Here is a 19,627-nt window from a genome sequence, read left to right as displayed (position 1 = left end):
ACTCGCCGGCAGTTGGCTTTAAGCGGAAGCGATAACGTCTAACAAATTAAGCCATGTCCCGCAAAGCAGAAGCCTCGGCACGAGAGGACTTTATTAGTTGAACTCGCCAGGATGTGGGATGGGCGGGGCAGCGGGCAGTGGGCGGTGGGCAGAGGACTATGGGATGCGTCCCGCGGGAGTTGAGAGGTCGAAATTCGACTTGTAAATAAATAAAAGCTGAGCCGCCATAAAACCCGATTCCGATATCATATTCCAATCAGCCGGGAACATTAAGGTAAGTGGCGATGGCTGGGGAAGGACTGGATTTGCACTAACAAAATATTATTGAATTAGAAATATAGTATACAAATATACATAAAATCCTTATTAAAATCCAAAGAAGTTCAGATACAAAGTTCACATTTTATAACTTAATAGTAACTTATACTATATAATAGTTTTGCTAAATATGTTTAAAATTTGCTTCAAATAATACTCAATTAAACTTTCTATATCAGTTAAATTCTATCTAGAAAGATTTTTCTCCAAGTGTCTCGGCTATTTTCTGCCGAATCGATACCCGCTGACCAGCAAATAATTTTGGCAAATATTACAACAATATTTCGGTCGGCTGTCCATGAGGGAATTACCTTTTGGGTAAGGTAAAATGTTTTGGATATTGATCAGCAGCGCGCAGGGTGGGATGCGGGCGATTTTATGAGATTGCCTGACAAGTTTATGCCACCAAAGTTGCATATGCAACCACCCAGCTGGGTCGTAAAGCCAACTGGCAAGGCCAGCCAAAAAGGGCGGCATTCGCTTAATGGCAATAATAAAGTGGCACTGGCATTCAACACTTTGTCAGCGGCTTTTGCGCTGTCTGGCCGCATTTATCATGCCACTCGAGCTCCAGACTATTTTGACAAGTTATCAAAATGAAATGCAGCCAACAAGTTGCCTGTGCCACAAGACACAAGTCAGATGCGAGAAGACTGCCAGACAGACAGACACACTCTTCTCTATCGGGCCTGTCATAATCCTCTGGGTGAGCGGTTGGGGATGGGGAAGGCGGAAAGAATGGGCCCTCGACAGACGACAAGTGTATTTATGTTATGATTTGAATACAGCTAATGACAGCCAGACTTGGCAGCATCTTTCGAGTGCCACCGCAGACATATAGACAGATGGATGTGAGGGGAATCCCCATCCAGAGTTCCTGCATCCACTTTTTCAGCGCCCCCATCAATTCCCCAAGCTGCCCCAGGCTGTAGGTATTTTCACACCTTAACGCCTCCAAATTAGAATCGATCTGGGAATGCCTTTCGCCGTGAGCTGCAATTGAACATCATCATTATGATGCCCATAACGCTTCTTATGAAGATACTTCTCATGGAAGATACCACTCCGTTCTGTGCGTGTGGCATCGTTTCCTTCAAATGCAAATGATGCCACAGCCCCATCCGCTCTATCTGGAACTCCAACTCGAACTCCATTTGAGGGGCGAGGGGAGTGAGTTACGATTACGATGCCGCGATAATATCAGGCTTTATAAATTTATTAGGACCAGCAGTGTGGATATGGCGAAGAGCCAGATATATTTAGCCAGATGGGTAAATAAACCGTGTGTGTCTGCTAATAGAACATGGGTGAATAGAAAAAACATTAGAATGAAGTGATATTACATTAAGATTTATCTAGAATCAGAAATGCCAAAAAATTATATCTCATATTTCACTTGTGCAAGTAACACTCAGCAGACCCCTCACTGAAACCTTTCACAATCAGTGACTCCATCTTGAGGAAAACCCAACCAGTCAGCGATCTTCAATCCCGAAAAACAAAAACCTCAGAGACAATGACAACGGCGAAACAGGGAGACCGTGACACAAGAGCAACTTGCAACTTGCAGCAGCAACAACTGCAGCAGCAACAACTGCAGCAGCAACAACTGCAGCAGCAACACTGGCAAAAGCCGCCGAATGCCGAATGCCTGGCAAGGACAACATGAATAATCCATTTTTCGAAACACTTGTCCAGCACCCAGCATCCTCCGTCTCTTGCCCCACCGCCTCTCTTCGTGGATGATCATAGATATGGAGAGGGAACGCTATCCCTCCTCCATCCATGTCCATCGTAGGTGTTGTCTAGATCTTGGCCACGCATGTGAGCGGCAGCAGGAGCCAAGGCAAGTCAAGGAGTCAAGGCTGGCAGCGACACCAGCGCCGAGATTAAAGATTCCTCCATAAACAAACAAGCGAAATAATTGAGGCAAAATTGAAGCAAACTACTCGCGGGCGGAGGATGCAGTGCGCCGAAGGTTGTGGCTTGCAAAACCAGTTCGGAGATTCGCGGTGCAACAATTAGCACGGAATTTGTGGGTGCCATAAAACGCGCTACACGATGGCCGCTTGTTCTCTGGAGACGAGCGACCATTCCCATTTCCATTTTCATATCAATAAAACTGCAGTGTCGATGGCAGTGGCTTTTCTTACCCCGGGGACTAACGGTGGTTCCACCGCCCGCCCAACTATCGACTTTCCTTTCCGAAGCGCCCAATTAGGCACACTTATATTTATGGTTGCGCCGCAAGTACGCACAACTCTAAGTAGATTGGTATAAATGTTTAAAAAATATATAAAGGTAATTAGAATGAATTGTATAATTGAAATATCAAGTGCCACTTTTCTGAGCAAAGTTATAGAAATAGTTTAATTACAATTAATTCCATATTTTACCAACAAGTGGAAACTGGGAAGCAATAAATCTTTGATATCGATACGCTGAGTTCCACGGACACTCGGGACTCGTTTAACTGGCGCCCAATTAGACACACTTCAAAGTTCGCCACGGTATGGGAGCGAGCTCTCTCCATCTTGGTGGCCATCAAACGAAGAATCATAATTCCCCGGGATCCGCGAAATAATATTCATCCAACGAAGTTGGGCCTGGCTGGGTTATTATTCATAGACCGTTTTCGGAGGACGCGTTGCATGCAGACAGAGTTAATTACGCGCACAGATCAAACAAATTGCACGCAGAATAAATATAATGCAGCCCGAAGATAGAATCTAGGAGCAGATCTAGAAACGAAATGAGGTTATTAAGATGCCCGACGGCTGCCAACCGGCGGGCGAATTATGATCATGAAAATTATGTCTGCGCCCTTTGGGGTGATCTTGAAATTTAGCCAGAGATCCCGACCAGACATGGCACAATTTCTCATCGCCCATTTCGTTGCAGGAGGTGGGATTCCTTCACCGTTAGCACCACCACCACCCCCTTCCCCTTGTCAGTCCAAAGTTAATGGCTCCAGCCGTGGGGCTGTTAATAGTCCCAGATCTACAACCCCCACTTTTTGCCATTCAAGACACTTTACGGCCGCATATGAAATATGTGCGTCCATGAAATGAGCTAGAATTCTCGGGAAAAGTGCAACATTGTGGAAAATGGAATTGCCAACAAAGCAACATTCGTGCAAAACAGAGGGTTGCAATCTATGGAGGTGTTTATATGCAAGTTGTTGGCTGGAACTCGCAGTGTTTGTCTAAAGAAAATAGTAATGTTCCATTTTGAGAGACTTTAATCAAAAAATGCGGAGACTCGCACTTATTAATTATACTCTATCATTTACCTAAATGAGTCGCATTTAAAGTCAAATAAATCTGTACTTACATTTGCCTATGAAATCTTTCAAGAAGAGCTAATTAGTATTTGTCTTCTACAAAGTTGTGGGTACGAAGTAATTAGTATTAATTCAAAAATTAAATTATCTTAATAAGGAAGCAGTATTGCGTGCTATTGTCATCAATCTTTGTTCCTTCTATAAGTTCCTATTATTTCATGGGGTATTTATTTTCACCCTGTGCCCCACATGTGCCACTCGCCCGGGAATTTGGTTGCATCGGATCGAGTCTATATAGTCTATAGTCTATTGTTTTGGCAGACAACGGCTGTCATATTTGGCGAACATTTATAATTCGCGGCGACATCAAGTTGTTGCGGTCTAGAAATTATTATTTGTTGCATTGTCGTCGCGGGAAGAGGAGGCACTGCCAAAATGACAAGGGAATAATTAAAAGTTTTGCGACAACGCAAAGTATCTCTGCGAGGCACTGAGATACTTTGACCAAACACCCATGTCTGGGCAAATGAATCAAAAAGAAAACATCTGTTGGATGGCGATGGGGGATGCCTCGTGGCGAGGGCGTCTTCCCGAAGGGAATGGGATGATGAATGGGATGCGCGTGGCATGTGGCACGATCGAAGGAGGCGCACTTACCAAAGCTGCCAATTTGCATGAATTTATTGAATCCATCGTAAATGCGATACCCAATTCCATTTGGAATGCTGCCCACTTCCCGGAAAAGAAACGTCACCGAGTTTTCTTTGCAATTTCGCATGCCGGCTTTATTTTTGATCATTTTTGTCGCGGTGTTTTTTTTTCGGGCTTCGATTTCAATTTTTTATATGCAACTACCACAGTTTACATTACGTGTATTTATCGGTATATGTAGTTAAATATATCTAAGTATAGCCATAAAATTAGTTAAGTTCCGACCTTGCAGCCTGCCTGATCCGGTTGAAGATACTTCTCCAGCCAAGTTCGTTCCTTGATCTGCTATTTTTACAACTTACCGGCTAAACTTAATGCATTTAAATGCCTTGAAGATCGCTATCAATTAACCGTACTATGTATATATATATGTATAGACACAAAGGATATATTCGTATAAGTGTGTGGGTGGTGGTGTTTGAGTTTGTGTCAGTGCTAGTAGAAGCTTAGCGTAGGGTAATGCTCAAGATATGTACTCCACAAAAACCATGTGTGTTCCAAGACTAAGATCTCATCAGCTCCTCATCATCCACGTTACTTCTCCGCATCCCTGGACTCCGATTCGTCGTTGTCCCCTCCAGTGGCCTCCGTCTCAGCCTGATCCTCCTGCTCGTTGAAGCCACCCATGGACTCGTTTTGATTGTTCTCTACCTTGATGCGACTCAGTGGATGCCAGATATTGCCTGCCCCCTCCTCCTCCCGCAGGGCAGGACTCTGAGCCGGCTCGGGCGTGGGTGACTTGCTGCTGCTCCTTCGCTCTAGGCCGTAAGGATGCTGGGCCAGGAAGCCTGGGAAGCCGAGAAGTCCGGGCGGATAGGGATATTTCCCGCCGTTGGCGAAGGGAGGCGGGGGAATATTGGGAAAGGCGCCGGGACTGAGTTCCCCAGGCTATACGAAAAAAGTAAAAGAACAACCAACAAATTGCAAATAATATTACATACTTGTATACTAGTAATATAAACAAACTAAATATTTTTTAGCAGTTAACAGATAAAGCGGAAGAAGAGTGCATCTAATAATTACCTTTGGTGGCAATCCGTTAAAGAAGGGTGGCAGGTAGGGAAAAAAGAGCTCCGGTCGTCTCTGCAGGAACTCCTGCTCTGCACTGGATCCAGGAAGACCTTGGCCCGAGTTTGGACCAGGTCGCATGGGTAGCTCCAAGGACATTCGACGACCCCGCCGCGAAGTCGGATTCGTCCACATGTGAGTGCCCATATGTACCTAGAAAACATAAAAATCCCAAAAATGGACAGGCAGGAACTCAGTTGAGTGAATTGCTGGAAAGATAGGCGCAAATTCTTGACTGTACCTTAAGATTCCCCTTGGTGGTGAAAGCCTTCTGGCACACATTGCACTGGAAGGGCTTGTCGCCCGTATGGGTGCGCATGTGGATCTGGAGAGCGGAACTCGAACTGAAGTTCCTCCGGCAGACGTGGCAAAAGTGCTTGTTATTCACCGGCGGATCCAAACTAGAGGTCGGAGGACCTGCGGACATCAGAGCCTGCTGAAAGTCGAGGGGACTGGCAGGAAAACGATGGGCATCTAATGGAGAGAAACTCTTAGGATTGCGGAAAGGAGCTCGGTTATCCTCGCTAGCGACTTACGGAGCTGCATCTTCATCAGCGACTGCTCTGCATCACCGGCCTCCTGGGGATAATTCGATGTGGCTCCGGTGCCAGATCCTTCTCCAGCAGAAGCTCCCTCCTCCACCATCAACTGCTCCTGATCGGGATCCTCTTTGATGGGCGTTGCTGGGGGATTTTCAGCGGGAAAGGGCGGATTGGATGACTCCGGCAACTTTTCACCCAACGACGAGGAGGACGACGACGAAGGCGGCTTCTTTGCGAACAGATTTGGATTGAGAGTGAGCTGAAATGCGATGATGTACAATATTACAGGGCGAGATACTTTCAGCGACGGGCGCTAATTTCTGCGCATTTTCGGCTAAATGTGCCGTTCATTCCGATGCGGCAGACTCGCGCCTCCTAATAATCTTATTTTCGCGGAGAGTGAGAGCCAAAAACATAATTTACAATTTTTCTATGCCATCGCGTGTAATAATGCCAACTAATTATCTCGCGCAGACGATGCCGCCGGGTCTCATATTTTTATGGCAAAACAATTGTTCGCCAAAAAAAAAAAGGGGGGAATCTGTGTGCGAGGGCAGCCGAATCCAACTATGTAGTGCTCTGTTCTGTTGTCCCCAGCCGACGCGACGAACAAAAGATTAAATAATTTTGCATAAAGCGTAGCATAATTTATTTGCATTGAATGCATCGCACACACCGTCACCGATCCGGCACAGGCTCCTCTATATCTCTCAAACCAACCCGATCCTCTATAGCCCCGAAAAGCCCTCTCGTTTTCATCATTTCGCCACGATCCAGAGTAAAAACATACCAGACGGAGTCGTAAATTTCGCATCATCATAATGCATTCTCGTAATTACTTAAGATTTTTGAATCATTTAGAAATTTCAAGCCCAAAAGATGATGCCGATTCCCAGCCCCACCTCCATTGCCTGTCACAATCCCCCTGCATCCATCTGCATGGGATAACCCCATCCCAGACCATCCCGATCCGATGCTCGTCTGCTCTAGATCATCAACAATGTGCTAAGCGAGCAAAACGGAACGTGGCCGCTCCGCAGCCAAAGAAGTACAAATGCTGTCTGCCGCAAAACTTGGGGGGTATTGGGGAAAGGGGGGCACATCCCAGCAGAGACTTGCTGATTACCAACTAAAAATGTTATGACATTTACACTACACTTGCGTTTTGGCCACAATAGGAAGCACAGGAGCGGTTCAAGGGATTGTCAAATACAGAGAGCTCTCTAAAGTATATTTCTGAAAACGAAAAATATACTTTTTAAAATGCATCTTTATCCAACTAAAAGCCCCCAGCTGCGAAGACTGCTCAAATTCCGTCCCTGTGCGGAGGCACTAAGTTTTCGTTTTGGAATTACTCCAAGAATGTGTGCCATAATGAACGATGTCATTAGTCATAGCGGGACAATGCCGCGTTGCATGCCCCGTCCAGAAATAAATATTAATACTAGCATTTGTACTTAAATTATGGACAGCCACCGCAGAACCACTCCATCCGCACATCGGAGCAGCGAACGCACTTTAATAAATAATTGGCATTGTTGGGCGATGTAATCCGGGCACTTAAAGCTCTCTCCGCCGACGAACTGAACCCGTGAGTCTGGGTTGCCAGCCCCAACAACTTGGTCGATTGGAGGCTGCAAAGCGGAACGCCAACAATTAAGGCAAAGCTATGCAAGTTGGCCACAATTTCTTTCATAGCAATACCCATCCAGTGACGAACACGCCGGGCAATTAATAATGTGCTCATAATTTGTATGGTCGCGGACAAAACGGGCCGTGTGCTCCAACCATATTTGGCCAAATCAAGCCAACCCCAAGGAGCGAGCTGAACCCGTGAACATTTTAATTAATCATGACCAAGGCAAGACTCTCACTGCCAGATGGCACTGGTTCTCAAAGCGAGAGTTGAGGTGGGATTAGGCTAGTTGGATGTGATGTAAGTGCTACCATATTGGGGCAGGGAATGCTGCCCCATGGTTAACTATGGAAGTGATTAGTGGGTTGCGTCGGAAAGGGAAATCTCACCGGGAAAAATAAGTGGAGTTCGAGTCAGTAACACGTAATGAAGTACTAATTTCCAAGTAGTCCATCATATTATTGTGGATAAAGAGAACTATCATGTGTTTCGCAAGCATTTCTATATACCATGTATATAATTTATATAAATTGGATTCGGGCGATAAGTCACTATCATGGCGTGGATTAGCAAACATAGTAATCCCATTTCTTAATCGATATTATTGCACTTACCTTTGCTCTATACGGCGATCCAGCATCGCTGCATTGTGGGCGGTGGGCGTGGCCCGTCGCCGGTTCTTTGGCATGTTCGCTCTGCAAATGACTCTCCAAGGCGGCCAAACTGGGCAGCATCTTGAAGCAGAGATTGCACACATTGGGGGGCGGGTGCAGACCTGCGGATGAGGGCGGGATGCAGACAAAGAGTTACTTGCGAGGTCAGTGGGGGACACATAATTCCCGCCACGTGCTGCCGAATGTGGCTCGTTGCGATCGCTGATATAATAAATATCCATCCGCGTAAAAGGTTGTGACATAATGAGGCGACAGATCGCTACTCGATCCGATCGCTTGCGCCTTTTGCGCCACGATTCGGGAATGCGCCAATGTTTATAAATAAATTGCGGAATTTGGCATAGGCATATCAGACATGGATTGGGATGGAGCTGTGTGGAGCGGTGCGAAGTGCTCGGCGGATGCTTTGTCTCGGTCCAATTGAGTTATGTCGCGCCCAGATCGCAGATTTATCGCACTTCCACTGCGAGTTGCTTGGCAAACGCTGACGGGGTCAAAGGTGGCAGACAAAGGGGCTTTGTCATCTCGCATCCCCGAAGAGGACGGCGAAGAAAGTTAATGCCAAGTGTGGCGGCCAAAAGATACGCAATTTGCCGGATTTATTTTTATATCGTTGGACGCGACAAAGAGCAAACTATAAGCTATATATTTCTTTTAATTGGCTGGGTAGATTCATAGTGAAGTACCAAATTAATCAAGATTTTTCAAAGCTTCTTATATGAATCAGACAATGATATTTTTTTAAGCCCCAAAATAATATAATAGAGTATTGATCACTTACCCATAAATCCAAGTGGACCAAAGGGCAGCAGGGGAAATTTGGCGTGAGCGTGACCCAGAGCGTGCATTTCTTCGCGAGCAGCTGCCATGAGCAGAAGATTTGGAGGCATGGGCATTCCGAGCATGGGAAGACCACCATTTCCAGATCCTCCACCAGCAGCTCCGTTAGCCAGTCCAGCTGCGAAGATACGACCCGAGTTGGAAGAGGGTGAAGAGAGATCCATGGCGGGCATTTCACCACTCTCGCTGCGACCTCCAGTTAAATCAGGATTGGAGTGGGATCTCTCATCAGAGCCATCGTTGGGGATCCTTCTCTCCCGCTCCCGCTCCTTCTCCCTATCTCTCTCTCTTTCTAGAGGATGAGGCGTGGCTGTGGCTGCACTTGAGTTATCCCTGGAGTCATCCGTGCTGTCCATGGTCATAAACTCATCAAAATCTCCGCCCTGCGAGGACTCAGATCTTTGACCCGAGTGATCCGATATGGTGGTGGAGAAATCCAATGTATCCGAAGTGCCCAGGGACTTGTTCGAGTTTTGATCTTCGATACCCAGCCGTTCAGCCTCGCCAGGATTGCCGGGAGGGGCTCCCTGACCACCGCTGCCATCGTCCATGGTGTGGATGCGAATGTGCTGCTGCAGGATGATGCCGTTGGAGAACTTCTGATGGCATACCGGACACTTGAACTGACTCCTCATCGGCGGCTTGATCTTGTGTATGCTCATGTGGGCTTTAAGATTGCCCTTCGTGGCGAAAGCCCTGCCGCAGATCTTGCAACGGAACGGACGCTCTCCGGTGTGGGTGCGAATATGCATTTGCAGGGAACTGCGACAGGACATGACCTTCTGGCAAAAGATGCACTGGTTAGGATCTGTCAGCTTGTTCTCGATGTTGTCCACCAACTGTTGCAGCTTCGAGGTCTCCGAAGTCTTGTCGATCTCAATCAGATCCTCCCATGACTTGTCGATAATGCGCTCCATTTGCGCGAGGGAGTACTCCGCCGGCTGTGAATCTCTGCTGGCAGAGGAGCGCCTTACCAGCTTGGCTATGTGCAAGTGCTCGACAAGATCCCGTTCCCTATCCTCTTGCGGAGGGCTTACAGCACTTGTTTGTCGCTTCCGCACAGAACCATTTCGTCGTGACGAGGTCACCACCGGCTTGGAGACCTCTTTTTCAGGCTTCTCTGATGACGGCAGTGGTGCATCTGTCTTGACTTCTTTGGGAGTCTTGACACGCTCCACGGGAGAGTGGGACTTCTCCTTTTCCTTAACCATTGGCTTGCTGAGATCTTCTGCCTGCGGAACTGGAATCTCCTGTCTAATCTCCTCCGGCTCCTCAACTTGATTCTGATGCTGCTCTTGACCCACGGGTGTTACTGGTGGCGCAAAAGGCAGGCGAATGGGATACTGCTCGCCCTGGACTTGCCCCTGACCCGAATGCCCCACATTGGGCGCCACTCCCGGTGGCAACAGCATTGGCGGAAAGATCTGCGTATGCCGCTGGTAGTGAACCTTCAGATTGCCTTTCGTGGTGAATTTACTTCCGCAAACATTACAAACGAATGGACGTTCACCGGTATGGGATCTCAGATGTATCTGCAGGGCCGAGTAGCTGCCAAAGATCTTGCCACAGTACTTGCAGCGATGCTTAAAGATCTCACCGCGACTTTGAGCCTCTTTGGAGGCATACTCCGAGTATTCCTCTTGCATCTGAGCAGCGTGTAAGCTCTGGGATGCGGAGTCGAGGACCTCCTCTGTTCTCCGTTGCAACATCTCCAGGCAGTTGGGCTCGTTTGGGGCTGGCGGGGGATCGTGGTTGGTAATGATGCTCGATGCCAGACTCGAGCTAATGTCGCACATCATGGATTGGTAACCCTCTGGCTCTGCCTTTCTGTCCTCAGTTCCTCTCTTGTCAGTCTTTGAATTCTCCTCCCGCCGCGACTCCTGATCATGCTCTGACTCCGGACCCTGCTCCAGCTCCAACTCCTCCTTCAGGCCATTGGCGGGCTGCTTCTTAGGTTCCGGCTCTGGCTCCGGCTCTTCCTCCTCCTCATCGCTGTGAGAGTGCCTGCCCAAGGCGGCTGCCTCGGCCCTTTTCAATTGACTCTGCAGGTGTTGGATGAGCTGTAGCTGCATCAGATGCTGCCGCTGCACATTAAAGATGGTGGACTGCACCATGGCCAGATCGGCGGACTGGTGGTTTCCCGCCATCGCAGTGGCCGCAAACTGGGCCACCGCCACTTTGGTATGTTGTAGAGCCTCCAGCGACACGTGACCACTGCCCGGCAGTGATTCCCGACCGCCGGACGAGATCAGCGAGAGATCCAGTGCCTCGTTGCTGTTCTCCGGCTCCTGTTCCTCGCCGCGCTCCTCGGTCGTTTCTCTTTCCGTATCGGATTCCGGGACTGCTTCCGCCTCCATTTGCGGCTCGGTACCATTGTTATTGCTATCCGCATCCAGTTCCTTGGCCAGCAGGGTGTCTCTGTCCCTTTCCCGATCTCGATCACGATCACGATCCCTGTCCCGATCCCGGTCCCTCTCCCGCTCCCCGCTGCCGCTCCTGGTGCCACCAGTTCCACGGTAATTGATGCGGTTGCGAAATATTGAACACATTATCCTCTCGATCGGAAGCGCTCACCTCCTGATCCCAATTGCCGCTGAAGTCTGAACATGGACTGCACCCTGGCAACGAAAGGGGAGAAGATATAGGGAAAATCTTGTAAAAAACGCACATTTCCCCATTTTCCTATCAATAACACTGATCAACAAATGTACTTGTTTGTGAACTGCGGTGCAAAACAATTAAAATAATGATGAGGAAAAAATCTTAATGTTGTAGCAGTCATTTTAATAGGATAAAATTAATATAATTGGCTAATTGAATTTAAAATATAACACCTCGATCCGGAATCCGGAAAAAGTCCAGCTGGGCAGTGTTATTTTCCGCGATATATGCATATGGCCGGATCGTCACGTAAGGAGTGCCCGGTCAGACTTTATGATAAATTTTTGAATATATGAATAGCGGCGTGTCGCAATTTTAGACGTTGAATAAATGAACAGGGCGCATATGGTTAGTCGCGTATAATTTAATAGTAGTCCACGATCTGGACTCGCGGCTGGAGAGACAATTTGGATATTACGGAGATTGTCGTGGACTCTTGACCGGGTTGGAGGAACCGAAAAGAGTTTTGCATCAGGCGTTCGCATGAGAGGGGGTAATTTATTGATTTATTACACGGAATCACTCAGCATAACTTTGAGCCTACCTAGATGATTGAATTTTTGCCTCGAATCTCTCGGATTATTCCACCTAATTTAACTGACGCCGGCAGATATCGGCTATCGACTTATAGACCCACTCAAGTTAAATAGAATGATCACCCTCAGGTGTTGCGAAACAGCATTTTCAGAGCGGACCATGCCAGATGGATACACTTGAGTTAATCCCATTGCTAGACATCTCCCCAATATATCCCTCTACAGAGAAGTATTGACTATTTCCTTTTGGTTCGTTCATCAGGTATTTTGGTAAAACTGGGAAAGTCCAGGGATAGCCGGGTATTTGATCGCCGTGTGGTGTAGAATCGTCGACCCAAGATTAGGATAATACAGCGAACTCCCAGAAACCACCAGTTGTTCATGTACTTCCTGGTAGTTGGCATCCTGGAACGAACTTGACTACGAATTTGTACACATTCTGTCGGACATGAGATGGTGTATGAATGGCCAACTTGGGGGTGTACTTTCTAACCTGGTTGCCCAATAGCAACTAAAATGTTCAACGTACGCGCCGCATAAATTTCGTAGCAAATCGATTTCAACATAATTCCACAACGTTTCTGAGTTACACTTTCAACAGGGCCACAAATTCTCGATTCCCCCGAAAACCGAATCCCAGAAGCGCCCAGAAAATAAGGCTTGCATGGCTATCCCATCCGCATTACGGCCGATTGCTTTATGATTATTTCCCGGCAATTAAGAGAATTTATTGGCAAAGGTAAACACTCGCCAGATACAGATGCCGATACAGATAGAGATACAATAGTAGCCGTACTCGGATGCGTGGCAATATCGATTCGACGCACTCGAACTCATCGACGCACACACATATCGACTCCACTATTTCTATCAATGGGCGATGGGCTCATCGGAAATCAATTTGTTTAATGGAGAGGGGCGGTGGGATAGTTTGGGGTGGAGTTGGCCTCCAAGTATTGAAGTCTGGGCCTGAGCGAAAGTGTTAACCGAAACTCAAGTGAGCCGGGCCACAACTTATTCCACTTGAGCTGATTTCTTGAGCGATTTACGCACAGCCAAAAACATAAAACTTCCGCAATTGCCCCGGCAACCCATCTCCCGAGAAGCTTTAAGAAGTTCCACAAGTCTGCGGTGGGATTCCATCAAAAAAGTTTCAAGCTTTCATTTCCATTGTCACTCCACAGAAAAGCCCAGGGAAAATTGGAATAGAATAGCCAAAGTTTCCTGTCAGCAGGTGGTCCCAGCCTCACGAAAGGAACTCTAAATCTTACGGATCTCTTAGACACGTTCTTTCAAGCAAAGTCCGGAATCAACACGGTGTCAATCATTCGTTCAAATCGTGAATTATGGTTGAGTATATATGTATGCATATGCTGTTTTTCGTATCCCCCCGAAGTTCCCTTTAGCGGATATTGATCAAAATTCATTGCAATTCGCTTGATTGATTGATGGCCTAGTGCATATATCCGGGGCCAATTGGATTGCTCTGTTTTGGGAGCCATCGAATGAATGAACCCGAACCCAAACGTAAACAGACACTTTGGAAGTCTATTTGGCGGGGAAAGGGAAATGGGAATGCGAGATCTTGATTGAAGTCTGTTGTTTCAACCGTCGATCGAACACGAAAGACTGCCAGTCCATCGACGGCCATCACTTTATTGGAAGATTTTCGGGCAGAAAGCGCCAATTCTGACAGAATGACGAAAATTACAATGAAATTAAAGTACGAAGTTGGGATAAATGACAACTAACAAGTAAAATTTGTTTCTATAATCATTATTACCATAATTTACCGAGAGGACACAACTTAGATTGGCCAGGCAATGGCCATATATGTATGTATGTAATGTACAAAAACTTCTCTAGGTATTTCCCACAAAAGCGTGATTCATTTCAGTGGATTGTGTGATATATAGCCACTCCAGTTTCACCTGACATGTGGCAAGCTTATGGAAAAACTCCGGCAAAGGTGAACCTCAGCCCCACGCTTTTTTCCTCCCACCGAATTGACTTTCCCGAAAAAAGCCAAAGAAAATATGGGAAATAAAAACGGTTGAGGAGGCAGCGAAAAAAAAAAGTGGGAAATTGTTTGAGGCAAATTTATGAGCTTCGCTTAAGCAAGGCAACTGCGTCTGGTTAACGCTCCCCCGATGTGCACGCTGCATATGTGTGTGTAACATCAAGTCCGCGGGGGGAGGGGGATTTAAAGCCACTTCGGCATTGACCATTTTGCATAAAAGCCTCTGTTCCCAAACGAAATTATGTCCGTGGCAAAGGGGCAGCCAATGACGGCAACGAGTTGCCAGTTGAGAATTCTCATTTCCAGGGGTCCCTTACAAAATGTCTGCAGAATTTATTAAGCTGAAAAAATTTTATGAGTTGAATTGGTATAATTTTCATATAATTTTTGAGAAGGAAGCGAAATGGAACGCTGCCAGCCAGACGACGGTCAATTCAACCAGTTGAGCCCAGCGGGGGGTTAAGCGCCACACACACCTCAAGTGTGTGTGCGAGTGTGTGTGCGTATCTGTGTGGGACATGCAAAGGGCTGTGTCTGTGTGTGTATGTGTCCGTGGCAAGAAAAAGGGTCCGCAATGAATGAATGGCCTGGGAAGAAGGCAAATTCAGAGGCAACTTCAGATAGCCAAGCCAACACAGCACACACACAGATACACGCAGCCCACACAGATACTCCACACAGACAGGGGAGTCCGGTCGGAAAGCTTGTAGGATGAATTTGTATTGTTTTGCATTTGCTTTTGGGGCGCTACTTTGTTTTTGCCTCCGCTTTCCGCTGCTCGTTCCTCGCTTCTTCCTCCGTGCCATTTCGTTTTTGTTTGAAAGGAATAATACAGGGTTGGTGGAGTTGTTAAGCTGCCATTGCAAACAATTAAAATCATAAGAGACGCACATAAATTATTCATGGCTTAATCTAAAGTGGACAATCTATGCAAAGTACCAGGGCACTCACACAGGCACACAAACACACACACACACACACGTGTATTTCTGGTCGGACACTTGTTTATCCCCCTGCCACGCCCCCGTCGCAACGCCCACACAAATGAATTGGCCATTTTTGATATTTTTCCAATCTCTCGACTTCTTTTAATTACTCATAAACGAAGGAAATAATTGCATTCAAGCAGTCACCTTTTGTTATTTGGGATTTGCGTTTTTATTTCTGCTTGGCATCCAATTTTGGCAGTTAAAAAAACAACGAAAATAGTACGTTACTAATTTGAATTTTAGTTTAATTTTGGCAGGAGATTTAAGCTAAATTAATAAAGATTCCGATACATGCTAAAAATTAGCTTTCTGAAGTTTAAGCATGTTGCTTTCTTATCGAATCGTTTTAAATTGCTTAATTTTATTTATTTCTGTGATTTAGATCCTACAATTATAGTTAAATATAAAGTTCCTAATTCTATTATATTTTTGAATTCATTTTTAACAATAGGATCAATTAAAACTAAATTAAAATGCTTTTATCGTATCGAATTACAGTGTTAATTGGCGCCTATATATTATCCAGTTTACTTAAGTTATAATTAGACATTCCGCCGCCAGTAATATAGATTGGGAATTTAATCAAATCTAGTAAATCGGTTTTGTTACTAATTCAGTCGAATTTTTTCGTTTCCGTAACTCAACTCAAACTAGCCGTGCCCAAATTTGTTTTGATGAATATGAATTGAATTTGGTTTATTACCCCGATAGAAAACTATAAAAAGCAACTCAAAATCCGGCAGGTTCTAATAGATTTAGAATGGCATCCAACTAATAAACTTGCGCAGCGAATAGGCAATAAAAATTTAATATATGCGCTTTATCGAATTAGCCAGCGGAATTAAATTGAAAATTCACAAATGCAGAAATGCATGATATAGCTGAATATTCGAGGACCTTAAATCACGAAGGGGTCGAGGGGGTAAAGGGGCTTAGATGGATTGATATATAGACAGCTATGTAGATTCGCATGTTGGCTGTGGCAGCTTCAATGGCCCACATTACAGAAACACGCTGCGAATAATAAAAACATTTTCGCCAAATATTCGCATTCAAAAGCTACGAAATATGCCGAGCACTATGGACGGGGGCGGGGGATAGGTTGTATCTGATAGATACATTTCTTCTATACAGCCTCTATGGCCGCACATTTCTGTCATAACACAAAATAAATATTTCATCCGCTTGGCTCGCTTGTTTTTTTTTTTGGTACCGCGTCGTGTCTTTATTATTAAAATGAAAATAAATTTTATATCAAATATATTCAATCCATAGATGGGGAGGGGTGGTGTTGCAAGGAGAGGGGGGGTGCGAAAAGCCAAATGGTTGGCGAGAAAAATGAGAGATAGACTGGCTAAAGTGCTTCGAATTTTTACAAATGAATTTATTGCCAAGCCAACGAACAGAAAAGTATAGACGCTCTTGGTCGTTGAAATGAAATCGCGCGTCTCATAAATTAATTAAAGCAATAAAACAATAAATGCACAAGGAAAGTTCCTCAGCCCCTTGATATCTTGATATCTTTGTATCTGGCTTGCAGCAGAGTGCATTCTTAATGCCGCTCATGCGCTGCATCAATTGATTGAAGTGTTTTAACTTATCTCTCTACGGATCCGTGTATCTGTGACACACTGACTTGACACCTGTCATCTTTTCGCTTGACCCCAGATGGGCCATGTCTCCGAAAGGCATTCCCCACCCCTTGATTTGGATTTTCCTACAAAGTTCTGTGTTAATTTTCTTCTTGACATGTTCTTGTTTCTGTTCCGTTGGCCTGGCATATTGTTCGACTTGCGCATGTTGTTGTCATTGCATAACAAGCGCATACTCATTCACACACACACTCACACGCATAGCTCCTGTCATATCCTGGAGCACAGACTCCTTACGCCCATGTGCCCCGCCTCCTCGACCCCTTGACCCCGCCCAACGTCCACCTTTGGGGCACAAAGCAGTTGTATTTATGTTGGCTTTGACATAAGCTCAACATGCAACTTTCGGGCTGCTCCGTTGCAGTTGCATGTCCTCGCATAAAGTGCCAAAGTTAAATAATCTTACCACCCAGGATCGGGGAAATGAGGGCGGAAAATGGCAAAGGTGCAGCTCGGGAAAGTAGCCCCGGGCTCAATTTCGATCTTCTGCAATATGTATGTATTCCTTATTTTGTAGGTTATTTGGATGGCAACTGGATTTCGTAAACATATAATCACATAGGTCAGTGGCATCGTATTTGTGTGCGTCATGGGGAGTCAACACCCATCAGGACTTAAATAATATATGACCATTGGCTTAAATAGAATACACGAAACTTAGCTTTACCCGGAATGTCTCTTGTTTCCAGAGATATTTGACTATATATAGTTAGACTTAAATCAAAGTAAGTACCAAAGTGAACCAAAACTATGAATTATCGAAAGCTAGGAACTATTTGCATATTATGTAAAAAAAAGGAATATAAAAACAAGATACTATAGTATTTTTAAGTCGGCTATATACAGTTTCTATATGTAGTTTCACACAATTTGCCTTGCACTAAACAATTGTAGAGTAAATGTCCTTTAATTTAAGTAGTTGAATTCACTTTCCGGAAAACTATACCATTTACTTGATGATTTCTTTGGGGATCCATCGTATTATTCGAGTTACTAAATTTTAGTTCCCCAACTTTAAGTTTGGTTATTGTTAAATTGAAATTTGTTTGCGTTATAAAATAAGAGATTACCTGAAAACTGTTTTTGTATATTTTTTTACATCACTACTACTTTTTACTTCACTAATTGGTTGGTAAATATCCTTACTAAATACCATTAATACCACAACAAAAATAAGCTGTAAATGCGCATTTGCAAAAAAGCAAGCCGTAAAAATTACTTGAATTACTTTATAACTGAAATCAAATGAATGTCAAGTCATAAAAATTGTAATTTTTATGCTATTTCGGTGTCACTACTTTATAGACTTTAAATCCATTGCAGATGTAAAACATATATAAAATGAAGTTGAGTTTAGTAGTCTTTAATAAATTGCTTATAGCAAATGAAGAAATTATGAAAACTCACTTGATTTTCGTCGCTTCTTGCTCCTTTTCCTTTTGATTTTGGCTATCCTTTAGTCACCATCTTTTCGGTTGCGTAAATTATCTCACAGATGCCGTCGGCAAAGCGGAGCGTTAGTTTTTGCACAGGATTGAGTTTATTCCAAAATCGAGTTTATTGCACATTGGCCCCCTCTCGCCGTCCCCCTCCCACACACGCTCCTTCTCCTTCTCTTTTATTATTATTTGTTTGTTTTTAATTTTTGGCTTGGTTGTTGTTTTTGGGTTTTTGGCGAGTTACTTTTTAGTTTCGCGGTTTCCGACGTAGATTTTATGATTAATTAAACACGCGCGACCGCTCAGCCCACACACATACACGCACGCATGCCCCCGCCCCCCGAACGCACACCACTGCGTGTCCGTGTGCCCAAATACATACGTATGAATGTGTGTATTTATGTTGCGGGGGCGGCGGTAATAAAAACGCACTGCGATACCGTTAGACTTTAAGTGGCAAAGACTGGCAAATCTTTGTGGGATTCCTGGGACTCTCAGGCTCAGGCTGCGAGTTCTGGGAAAGGCGCTCTCGACTGGCAGGCTGCTTTTTGGCTCGCCGACTGAAACTATGAACTGATGAATCGAAATCGGAATCGGGAATCGAATCGGAATCTCGGGGCTGGAAGCGAAACGAGTCCGAAACCGAGAGGCGACAAACTCGAAAGCCGAGTGGTGTGGTGGAGCAAGCGAATGTCCTTTTTGGCGACTGCTGCTGCTGGTGGTGCTGCTGCTGCTGCTGCTTCTGTGGCGAGTGGCGCCCCCGCGCGGTCGAAGAGAGCAAATGGCGGCAAATGGCGGCGACTGAGGCAGCGACGTCCTGCGAGCCGGAGCGTCGACGGCGCTCTATGGAATCGAATCGGAATCGGAAAAAAAACAGGAGTCGTCGTGGCCGCCAAAATTCGCAGCAGCGAAAGCTTCTCTGCCGCTCTCCGCAGCTCTCACCCGTTCGCGCTCTGCCCCTGTTAATCGCTAACAGCTTGGGGAAGTGGCGTATAAGACTGCAGTTCGAATGTTATCGGCAACTGTTAGCTTGTAACCCCTATAGCTGTGCTCCTCTAACCAGTCGCTCTCTCCGGCGGCAGAGAGAGCAAAAAACGAAAAAATACACATAAAGTAATCCGACGAAACGTCTTCGTTTTTTATGAACGTGCGCAACGGGTCGGCAAATAAATAAAAACGCATATATAGCAAATTATGACAACTTTAGGCGGAGCAACGTCGACGCAGGCCCTTATTTTCTTTCAGCACTTTTTTCTCC

At 45.5% G+C, this 19,627-nt stretch overlaps 1 protein-coding gene across 2 annotated transcripts; it reads right to left on the bottom strand.

The window, feature by feature from the left end:
* Positions 1–4,366: 4,366 nt before the first annotated feature.
* LOC117137928 (homeotic protein spalt-major) lies at positions 4,367–19,216 on the bottom strand. Of its 2 annotated transcripts, none has more exons than XM_033299682.1 (7): positions 18,338–19,216; positions 9,014–11,690; positions 8,173–8,333; positions 5,917–6,181; positions 5,622–5,854; positions 5,336–5,533; positions 4,367–5,200 (listed from the first exon to the last, which is right to left on the bottom strand). In XM_033299682.1, exons 2-7 carry the CDS (start codon positions 11,619–11,621, stop codon positions 4,847–4,849), a joined length of 3,819 nt encoding a protein of 1,272 aa, XP_033155573.1. In that variant the 5' UTR covers positions 11,622–11,690; positions 18,338–19,216; the 3' UTR covers positions 4,367–4,846. The 2 variants fall into 2 exon arrangements, with proteins under 2 accessions (XP_033155573.1, XP_033155582.1); XM_033299691.1 differs by lacking the exon at positions 18,338–19,216 and adding an exon at positions 12,278–12,713.
* Positions 19,217–19,627: the final 411 nt, after the last annotated feature.

The sequence above is a fragment of the Drosophila mauritiana genome, chromosome 2L (genome assembly GCF_004382145.1).
Source record: "Drosophila mauritiana strain mau12 chromosome 2L, ASM438214v1, whole genome shotgun sequence".
Classification (NCBI taxonomy): domain Eukaryota; kingdom Metazoa; phylum Arthropoda; class Insecta; order Diptera; family Drosophilidae; genus Drosophila; species Drosophila mauritiana.
The sequence above is the reverse complement of the archived record's forward strand: the minus strand, read 5'-3'. Positions and strand labels throughout refer to the sequence as shown.